The sequence below is a fragment of the Trachemys scripta genome, chromosome 1 (genome assembly GCF_013100865.1).
Source record: "Trachemys scripta elegans isolate TJP31775 chromosome 1, CAS_Tse_1.0, whole genome shotgun sequence".
Taxonomy (NCBI): Eukaryota; Metazoa; Chordata; order Testudines; family Emydidae; genus Trachemys; species Trachemys scripta.
Window position 1 is genome coordinate 198,691,691 of NC_048298.1, and position 10,826 is coordinate 198,702,516.

The 10,826-nt window shown below is 42.6% G+C and overlaps 1 protein-coding gene across 1 annotated transcript in view; it reads right to left on the bottom strand.

The window, feature by feature from the left end:
* The window catches only part of LOC117868526 (cytochrome b-245 heavy chain), a 36,922-nt gene extending 30,921 nt beyond the window's left edge, over positions 1–6,001 (bottom strand). Inside the window, exons 1-3 of the mRNA XM_034754566.1 lie at positions 5,682–6,001; positions 3,619–3,714; positions 955–1,065 (exon numbers count right to left, since the gene is read on the bottom strand). Coding sequence (XP_034610457.1) covers positions 955–1,065; positions 3,619–3,714; positions 5,682–5,837 — 363 coding nt within the window. The 5' untranslated portion in view covers positions 5,838–6,001. The remainder of the gene's footprint in view (positions 1–954; positions 1,066–3,618; positions 3,715–5,681) is intronic.
* Between the last annotated feature and the right edge of the window lie 4,825 nt (positions 6,002–10,826).

Here is a 10,826-nt window from a genome sequence, read left to right on the forward strand (position 1 = left end):
GTGTTAGGGGTGGGAGGTTTCTGGAGGGGGCAATCAGGGAGTGGGGGGGTTGGATGGGGCATGGGAGTCCCAGGGTCTGTCAGGGGGCGGGGGGTGGATAGGGGTCAGAGCAGTCAGGGGACAGGGAGCAAGGAGGGTCTTGGGGGGCAGTTAGGGTGGGGGGTCTCTGGAGGGGGTGGTCAGGGGACAAGGAGCTGGGGGGGGTTGGATGAGTCGGGAGTTCGGGGGGGGCTGTCAGAAGGCAGGGGGGTGGAGAGGGGTTGGGGCAGGCAGGGAGCAGGGGGGGTTGAGTTCTGGGGGTCCTCATTTGAACATTTTGTGTTAGTAAGGTTTGCAACCTGAGGTTCCTTTTGTAGCCCTGACAGTAGTAGTCAAGGATAGGTTTGTGCTTGGATAGAATATTTTCCGCTCAGTTATCCATGTCTTGGTTGCTGCAGTGTGCACTGGTTAGGGCTACCATGGAAGACCACTCACAATTTCAGCTAGCACGGAACACCACCTAGTGCTTCTCATGTGCAGCCTATTGTACCTGTGCTACATGGGCTGCACATGAGGTCAGAAGCCTGTTAAGCAATTTTATGCTGAGTCTGGCATAAACCAGGCACAGCAGAGAAGGGAGAATGTAAGAGAAGGATCAAGTGTGAAAATCCAGCTCTCACAGCTTTTGAAAGTATTTTTCTTTCTTTCAAAATTTCAGGCACAAAGTTGGAAGCCAGGGGCCAAATTCATCTCTGGCATAAATGGGTGCAACTCCAGGGATGACAGTTTGTAAGCGAGGCCTTTGTAGTTCAGTTGTTCTCAGTGTATAACCCTCACTTCTTTTCCACGGCAAAACTCGGGACTTCATTACTTCTGAAAAGGGGCATGTAAAAAGGAAGATACTTTTGGGGAACTCGAGCTCAGTAATGTGGGCTGCTCTCTCTCAAGTAGTCTGAAAGTCTTTCTTCATCTTACCGCACTGGATCCTCTGAGGAAGGAGAGCAGGTTTCGACAGACTGGCAACAGAATCAGCAAGCAGTTGAAATTCAAACAGGCTGCAGGTGCTCGTGCCCAGGCCAAAGCAGACTGTAATGCAATGTAAGATAGGGCAATATCAGTACAGCACATTGTGTAAGAAACTAAGGGTATGTCTACACAGCAACTGGGAAGGAGGTTACCTCCCAGCCTGGGCAGACAGACATGTGCTAGCTCTGCTTGAGATAGCATGCTAAAAATAGCAGTACAGCCATCATGGCATAGATGGCAGCCCAGGCTAGCTGCCGAGTACAAGCCCACCAGACCGCCCCTGCCCAAAGTCCAATCTAGCCCATGCTGCAACATCCACACTGCTATTTTTAGCATGCTAGTTCAAGCAGAGCTAGCACATGTCTGTGTAGCCAGGATGGGAGGCACACTCCCAGCGGCATGGTAGATGTACCCTAAGGGTAGGTCTAAACTTACCTACGGGTCCGGCGGTAAGCAATCGATCTTTTGGGATCGATTTATCGCGTCTTGTCTAGACGCGATAAATCGATCCCGGAAGTGCTCACCGTCGACGCCGGTACTCCAGCTCGGTGAGAGGAGTACGTGGCATCGACTGGGGAGCCTGCCTGCCGCGTCTGGACCCGCGGTAAGTTCGAACTAGGGTACTTCGAATTCAGCTACGTTAATAACGTAGCTGAATTTTCGTACCTTAGTTCGAAGTAGGGGGTTAGTGTGGACCAGGCATAAGTCCTGATGCTCACCCACCCTAAAGCTTCTTTACACTTAGCCTGAATACAAATGAGAATTAGGGGTGTCATTTAGATTTCACCCGAGTACTGCTCTGTACAGATTAGTTGAACACACACATAGCAGCACAGAGATGCCTTCAAATAAAACCTCGCTTCCCTTTTCAGTGTTTAAATCATCTCATTATTTTAAAGGCTCACTGTTAGGTCTGACAGCTGAAGCCAAACACAGAGCAGATGTAACCAGTTAGCAGTCCCCCATCTGATGACTATTAGAATGTGGTCTCATTGAAGATTGGTAGGGAGTCACATGAAGAGGGGTACAGCATACTAGGAAACTGTATCTTATAATATGTATATTCAAGAAAGAAACCAGGACTAGATTTAGTCCAATGATTTTTTGTAAATACGGGTTTCTCTTTCTTTTTATGACCGGTGCCATTTTAAAAGAAAACTTTGTATTGATCATCATATTCCTCATGGTTTCAGATTTACAACTTCAACAAAGAGCATCAAAAAAAGGATGAAGAAGCTTGCTTCTTTTGTTTTTTTTATTAAGGATGGAGGAACAATTTGTAAATCTCCATTCAGACTGAGCAATTTTGGAAAAATTCTGCTTTCAGTTACAGAAGCAGCACTTCAGAGGGCGTTGCACCCTTATAAATAAGAGCAGAATTTGACCAATACATTTGACTGTGAAAGCAAGAGCAAGATTCCCAGCTTTGTTGAATCAAATCAGCAACTCTGTGGAAAATATCATGTTGTTTTATGACTCAGAGCCAACAGTAACTTTTGCAATAACGAGGTTCTACCGTGATCACTTTTTAAAAAATATGCACAATCCCCATCACTGACTTCTCTGTAGTATATAAAAATACTAATAGAAATCAGCTTGGTTTGAATTTCTTGCAGCATCTCACAAATTGGCTTTAGCAACAGTCTGTTTCATCATGTCTAATGTGGTAATATGCTGGGGGAGGAGGGATAGCTCAGTGGTTTGAGCATTAGCGTGCTAAACCCAGGGTTGTGAGTTCAATCCTTGAGAAGGCCACTTAGGGATCTAGGGCAAAATCAGTACTTGGTCCTGCTAGTGAAGGCAAGGGGGCTAGACTTGATGACCTTTCAAGGTCCCTTCCAGTTCTAGGAGATAGGATATCTCCATTAATTTAAAAAAAAATTAAATTTATTTAAAAAGCTTTGGAAACTACAGGCCTGTCGCATCTTACGCACATTTAACATGCGCAATTTCAGCTTTATGCGGTCAGCAAAAACAAAAAAAAAGAGAAAAATAACAATTTTAATACTGTACCTGTAGTGCGGGTGATTCCGTCCGCCATTGAACTCAATGTAATTTTGACTATACACGGTTTTCGCTTTACGCGCTGACCGCGGAACATAACTCCAGCGTAAGATGAGACAGACCTGTAGTTTACAATAGGTCACATGACCTATCTCAGTCAATTGGATTACATTTGGTACTCCAGGGTCTTATATATAGATATATTTTGATATAATCATAAATGACAACTAGCCTTGTGGGCAAACAGCTGTGTAAACTATTCACTTCAGAACAGAAAAATGATTCTATGAAAAAAATGATTAAGATAACTTTTTTTTATTCCAGGGCAATACTTTGCACAGCTTCTGCTTAATAAAACAATCACGATCTGTGTTCTATTTTTTAATTAAAAGGAGTGTGAATCTTCCTGGAAGACATCTCCAAAATGGGATTTGTCTGCTCTGCATTCCATTTTTCTGTTTGAAAGCACCATGTGTTTTCAATTATCTGTTTGTATGAGTTTTGAACTGCTACTATCTCCACCAAATAGAATTGAGGACAAACTAGGAAGATGTAGTTAAAATTGTATCTGTTCAGTATATGCCATGGTAACACACATGCTGTACTTACCCCAAGAAGCTCTCTGCTATAGTAGAATTTGACTGGAACATCATATACTCTGTAGTACCACCAAAAGAGGAAGGCATTTAAGCCCAGCCACACAAGCTGAATGAGAAAAATACATGATTGGATGCAATCAAAAGATATGTTTTAATCAGACACAAATTGGGCTCAATACAGAAGTTACTGGATGAAATTCTATGGCTTATGGTATTTAGGAGGTCACACTAGATGATCTAATAACCCTTTTTGGCCTTAAATCTTCACCCCATTTACCTCTTTAATATAATGAAGGCTACCATTTCCTCAGGGGCAGTGATTAAGGTGTTTTATTATTATATTATTATTATTATTTTATTATTTTGTGCTACCCCTTCATTCTATATTATAATTTCCCTACACTCCATCCCAGCTCCCATCCCCATTAAATCCCCTTTTTCCTCTCCAGGCATATACACTAGTGGAATAACCCTACAGCTAACAGTGCTACAAGTATCCTCCCTAAGACTACACATACTGACTAACATATATTTGTACCATTGCCCTGAATTGGATGCAACATCAGATCTTTTTAAGTGTGTGTGATTAGACCACCTTCTCAAAGGTTGTAGCCTATAGAGGAAATAAGCCATAGTACTGCAGCAGTTTATCAAGTGTTCCCTTTAGCTCAGGTGGTTTTGTGAGGCACATGTGACCCTGAGGCCATGTGTGCATGGTTGAGCTGATGACCATCATTAATTCCATGACTAGTTATAGGTAACTGTCATTACAGAATTGAATATCTATATCTTTTGTATCATTAATATTTTCTTAAAACAGGCTCTTTAATGTGAAAAAAGAGCAGCTGAGCTCTTAAACATGAAAGTATCATTTCTTTTGCCTGAGGAAGATTAAAGCTCCGATCCTGCAAACACTTGCTCACATTCGTAATTATAGGCACCTGAGCATTGATTTCAATGGCACTGTTCAGGTCTATAAAATTAAGCATATTCAAAAGTATTTGCAAGATCAGTACCTATGATTTCCAGACTAATTTATGGCTGTTCATTTAATAAACCTATTACACATCATCAGCATTATTACATTATTTTAGACATTTTGAAAGCAAATCTAAAAACCAGCTTCATGATGGTCTAGTAACTCTTTTGAAGATATAGAATCAATTCACTATTTCTCATAATTGCACTGTATATCAAGCCAGAATTTAAGATAACTTTGGCTAGCAATCAACTGTTTAAAAGAAAAATACAGGAACATAACAGGAATCTCGGTTGAATTCACATCCTGCTTCTAATATGTGTGTTGCTGTGTATATATATACACACATGCAAACATACAGGCTGGTTAGTCTGAACCTAGTCTTTTGGGGGCATTTGGCTTTATTAATAAATCAAATAAAACACCCAATTATTAAACTCCCATCTAAGTTTTCCTCTCCAAGTTTGGCTTTTCCAGGATGATCTCTCTGTCCCAGACCCTAGTTCCCCTACACATGAGAGGGATGCCAATCACTTTTATATCCTGGCTGGAACTAATTGAACCCCATGGCTAGAATGACATAGCATTGTTTTCACTGCATATTCATACAAGAGTCAAGCACAGCAAGTCTTAACAAAGGATCCCCACATGCAGAATCCCAGAATCTGCCACTCTGACATAAATAATACACTGAGCACTGTAGATTATATAATTCAGTTTCATTAGCACTTATTTCTAGATAGTCTGATAAGGTATTTCTTTTCTTGCACTCACAGAGTTTACATTGAAATGTAATGTTATTTGCTCTCATGCCATGATCACTCTCCCATCCAAACACTTACATGCATATAACTAATCAAATGAGACTTAAAATACAGAATGAAAACCTGGCCCCACTGAACTCAATGGCACTTTACTACTAAGGAACTCTGGGATTTCACCTGGTAATTCTTAGTAGTAATTCTCTTCAGGTTCTACTGCTTGCCCATAGCCACAGTATCAGAAACATTAAAATTGACTCCAAGTGATCAGCATATTTCAGCTCTCACAACACGTGTGGCCAAATGTGAATCACAATAAGGTATTGTACTTACAATGACAAGGATGGAGAGTCCCTCGTTCACCACCCAGTTGCCCATCGTTGCTGGGCAGAGTGCACACTGGCTTAGTTCTTTTTCAGGCAATGTGTGTATCTCCCCACAGAAGGAAGTGAGAGCAGCAGCCTTGATGCAACCTGTTTCCTTTGTCATTCATCTAGAAATTAGCTAAGCATTGACCCATGCAGTGGTTTAAACTTGCTATATCTTTCCTGACATCTCTACAAACACAACATCTTAAGACCCAGCCTTAAATAAGGAGAGCTTGGAAACTGACATTTTTCTCTTGTGTATGAACTACTTTGGGTTAAATAGATAGACATGCACTGACAACTCTGGCCCAGATCCTCAGAGGTATTTAGGCTCCTAACTTCTATTGATTTCAATGGAGGTTAGGAACCTACATATGTCTGAAGATCTGGGCCTTTTTGCCTCCCAGCTGCTCTCTGCTTGGCTCTTCAGTCAGTGCTGTGATGTGGACATGCCTTCCCAGTTAGCCCGAAAGCGTTGCCAACTCTCATGAGACTTGGTGCTTTTTATAAACTCCCAGCTCCTGGAAGCATGTGATTATGGGAGAATCAACTTAAGTTTTTGTTTAAAAATAAAGCAGGGGGTGGGGGAAAGACTCTAGCCTTTGTGCTTGCAGAGCAAAGTGTAGAAATGTGACCCAAATATATCCTAAAGGCTCAGACACCAGACGACCCCACATGTGTTCCCTTTTGGAAGGCTCGTGGGTTTTTAAGCCAATCTCATGATTTTTAGAACACTTGGACTTGACAATGATGTGACTCCCAAATGCTGTCCAAGGCTGGCAGTAAATAGTAGCAAAAAGGTAGATTGGGGCAGTACTGGGGATCAGGGAAGAGGATCTCAGGGCAAGGTCAGGACTCTTGTCTGTGGTAACTTCCCACTTCCAAAAATGCCCCCCTTCCACCTCCCCCCCCGGATTAGCATTTCCTGTGTGATCCACCTCCCACGTCCTTAAAAACAGAGAGCTCCCAAGTGTCTGTCAGTTGACTTTGACAGAACTACACCAACTGATACCAGCTAAGGATCTGGCCTTGCATTTCTGGCTCTTGTGTCTGTGAAAAGAATGTTCTGAAGGCAAAAATCTGCAGTACGTAGGTGCTGACTTTGGGCTGCTCCCCAGCCCCTGTACACAAGAAGAACCAGTCAAATCTCTCCACCAGGGAAAACCAGTCCCTCAGTTTAAAGGGGGATTTGCTGATGTCAAAGAATGGCCCCAGGGAAGAAGGGAAGGTGTGTTGCCAGACTGCCCTAAATTCCAGCTGTTCTGGGCTGCCAGACGTTCCCTTAGACACACTGCAGCCAACGCACAAGTTACATGGATCAGGAATAGTTCCTGGTCCCCCAGGAATCCAAGAAGCACTGACCTCAGCACAGTCATGGCCTAGAACTGCCGATAGCATTGGGGGACGTTTGACCCTTGGCATTTCCAATAAGAATGGAGAAATCATACAGTTTGTTGTGGTTTTGAAATATCCCGTTATCAAATGCATATGGACTGAAGAGAAATGTCTCCTCTGCCCATAGTATGGTGCCGTATAATTAACTTCAGAATAAAAAAGGGTGATAGTGAGGGCACAGGTAAAAAAAAGGGTGAGATCCTGTGATTTCTAACACTACAACTCAAGAAAGGCAAGAAAAAAATGCCACTTGGACTATCTGACATTTTTCTTCTCTAACCAGAAGCTCCCTTAGAAGAATAATATCAAATGTCTCATAGGAAGAGAAACGTAACAACTGAAAATATTATTCACTTTTATAAGCCAGTGAAACGTTCTTCTCTCCAGCAGGTCCGACAACTGGTAACCACCACACTAATGATTAGCCAGCAGAATATGCTTTAACTGGCCACCTGATGTACAAAACCTCCCCTGAACTGAGATAGCTGCTTGGAAACAGACTGGAGTATTACACTCAGTAAGACTAAACAAAAGATGGATGTCAGCTACTCTCACAGCTGATGTGATCTGTGGGAGAAATCCTGGCCCCACTGAAGTCAATGAGAGTTTTGCCATTGACTTCAATGGGACTAGGATTTCACCCTGGATGACTAATTCATACATGGCACCTGTCCCCTATGGAGCCCTTGGTTCCCTTCCTGGCACTTCCATGTTCTATTATAGTTGATGAACAAGTGAAACTTCCCTTCCTCTGGTGTTTGTAAGTCTTTGAAAGCTTTATATTTACCAAAATCCATGAACACAAGACAAGGAAATATTGCCAGCAGACTGCATGGATAAAAATAGTTATTTTGTAAGAGAATGTGAGAGTAGAACAAAGACATTCCCCTTGTTTTCATGCTCCAAAATTTCCTGTTTGTATAAAATGTTGCAAAATGGCCAGGTGAGATAGTGAAAGATTTCTGCACAACATCTTGCAGATCTTTGCAGTGAAAACTTTCACAGGTACAACTTTCACTAGATAAAGGTCCTATTTTAGCACAAATGTTTTGCAAAAATGTTCAAGTCTCAAGGATTTGGAATTTCATATGACTGTTTCACACACATCTCTAATACAAAGTCACCAACTCCATCTCCCTGCCAGCACAGCCTTATTCCCTGTTAGCATACATATGTGAAATTCGGTCCCCATTTAAAAGCCATGCAGCTGCACTGGACCCATGTGTTTAGCACCTGCCTGCATTAAAGAGTTGATCCTACACAGTGCACAGCTGGGAAGTGTTACAGGTTTAGAACCAAGGAGAGCAAGCACAAAGGAACCTGACCCTGTCTTACTGAGCAGCTGCTATGTTGCCCCTACTTAGTAGTAGAAGTCAAGTCAAGTAGGGAGCCCAGCACTATGCACCTCTTTTCCGAGCTGAGGTTACCCTGAACTACATGTCTCCTCTGATATCCTCATTTCTGCCAACCCCCACCCCTACCCCTTTATTACCTTGCACTACTGAGGGGAAGGAAGTGGGCAGGCAAAGGGCTTGAGAATTATTTCTGCTCAGTACAGACGAGTAATGCTTCATGTTTCATCATACTAGCATTCACAGGTAGCATCTGCTCACACTTGCACCGGAGTGCAACAGTTGTATGGTGCCTGCTGTGCCTTGCAGGGAAAAGGCCTGTGCTTATGCACCAGGGGAAACGGTCACTGAGTTATTCTGTTATCACTGATCCCACAGAAATGACATATTCTGGGACTCTTCGGGTCCTGTTAGCAAAATTCCTAAACAACCTCATGACTGTGCCAGCGAGTGAAAACGGACACAATTGCATTTCATAATAATAATGATAAAAAAAACAGCTCTCCAAAGCCTCATCATGCTGAGTTGACATGAATGGCAGAAGGATAGAGGTTTTTCTGTGAACACAATGGATTACACCTGAGACTGCTTATGACAGGACAAAACTGCAACAGACCCCACCATTATCACTACAGCCTTGTTAATGAGAGATTCCAGTGGGACTTAGCAGGTCTCTCTAGGTCTCTTGGACTTTAAATTGTCCTTTTTCAATTCTCAGGGAAAGTGGCTCATTATTATCTTCTTAATCATGACATTTCACAACATCTTATTTCAAGCAGGCAGGAGAGCCATGGGCAGGGCTCCAACAAGCTGCAAGCTCGGTATCACAGGTGTTGATTAACAGAAAATATCTGCTGGTGGTTTCAGCATCAAACAGTGGTTTAAATGGTACAGCCGGCTTATGCTATATAGAGAACTAGCACCCTCAAGTGGTGTATCCTGCATAAGTGCTGGTGGAAATACAGCCCTGCATATATTCTCATGTAAAGCGGACTGGTTTCCAGGCAGATGTTCATTCAGACATTATTCCCATACTAGATGTAGAGCTGTAGATAACGCCTTAAAGGATAAATTCATACACCCCCCCACCCCTATGCACAAAGTCAGAGGTCAAAGTAAACTGGGTTTGGGTAGGACTGGGGAATCCACCTCCATCTGCAAGCAGGACACAAGGCAGCTTCACAGCCCCTCTGCAGCTGGTACACTGGCTCTTGGGCTGGAGTAGAAGTCACAACTTACCTGTTTCTCCTCATGAGAGAAATTGTGGTCACTGGATCTAATTAATCTCAGATCCATTATTTTTGCCCTTACCCCTGTGTGAGGCTTTACAGAATTGGTGTGAAGTCACCTTGCATCCCTATTCAGCCACTGTGCCCTGGTGGGGGGAACGTCAGACAAACCTGCTATGATGGATACATTTCTCGCCAAGAAAATATCCAAAGCTGAAAGGCAAGGCGACCTTCCCCTACAATCTCAGGCCAGTGTATCCACTATTGAATGGAAAGTCTGCTAAATTAGCCCCAGGTATATTATTAAATGTGTTTATTCTCAGATTTATAAATTATGATTAAAGCTAACATAAGCCACTTCCCATGCAGTAGGAACTGCTGAGAGGAATATCTGCTTTAGAGCATGTTACCTAGGAAAGTTTCAACAAAAAGTCAACACTCTGAAATTTCACTAAATGGAGTTAAATCAATGGTCACACATGGAAGGTGAAGCAACATTTGAATGGATTTAGAGGGGCAGGAGAGGCAGGATTTTAGTAGAGTAAGAGTAAGTAGTGTAACAACCTCCATAGAACTTGGAAGGAGGAGCAGATGTTGCAGGAGAGAAGAGTTTGGGGGAAGCATATCTGTGTGCACATGGCTAGAACGCTAGCTGCAGTTGCAGCATCTCTGTAAATAGTTCTCTTAATAAAGAACCAATTTAATTTTACAAGCATGGAGTCCTTTCATGTTACTACCCAGCCCAGGGTAAATGAAACAGAATAGGTTGCCAGATTAGAGGTTACAGGAGTTAAAAGTTAGGAAGGACAACACAATCTGGAAAAAATATCAGATCCACCAGTATGCAGTGTAGTTGTTGTCATGTCAGTCCCAAGATATTAGAGAAACAAGGTGAATGGATGGTCCCTTACAGTATGCGCTAACTACTTAGGCTAAACAATCTGTTCCAGCTTGCACTTATCTGTGATGCTGGGAGTATTTTTCCCAGACCTGAAGAAGAGCTCTGTGTGGCTTGAAAGCATGTCGCTCTCACCAACAGAAGTTGGTCCAATAAATGATATCACCTCCACCTTGTCTCTCTAAGATCCTACCAATGTATTCATACAAGGCAAACTAGATATACACAGTTTAGTC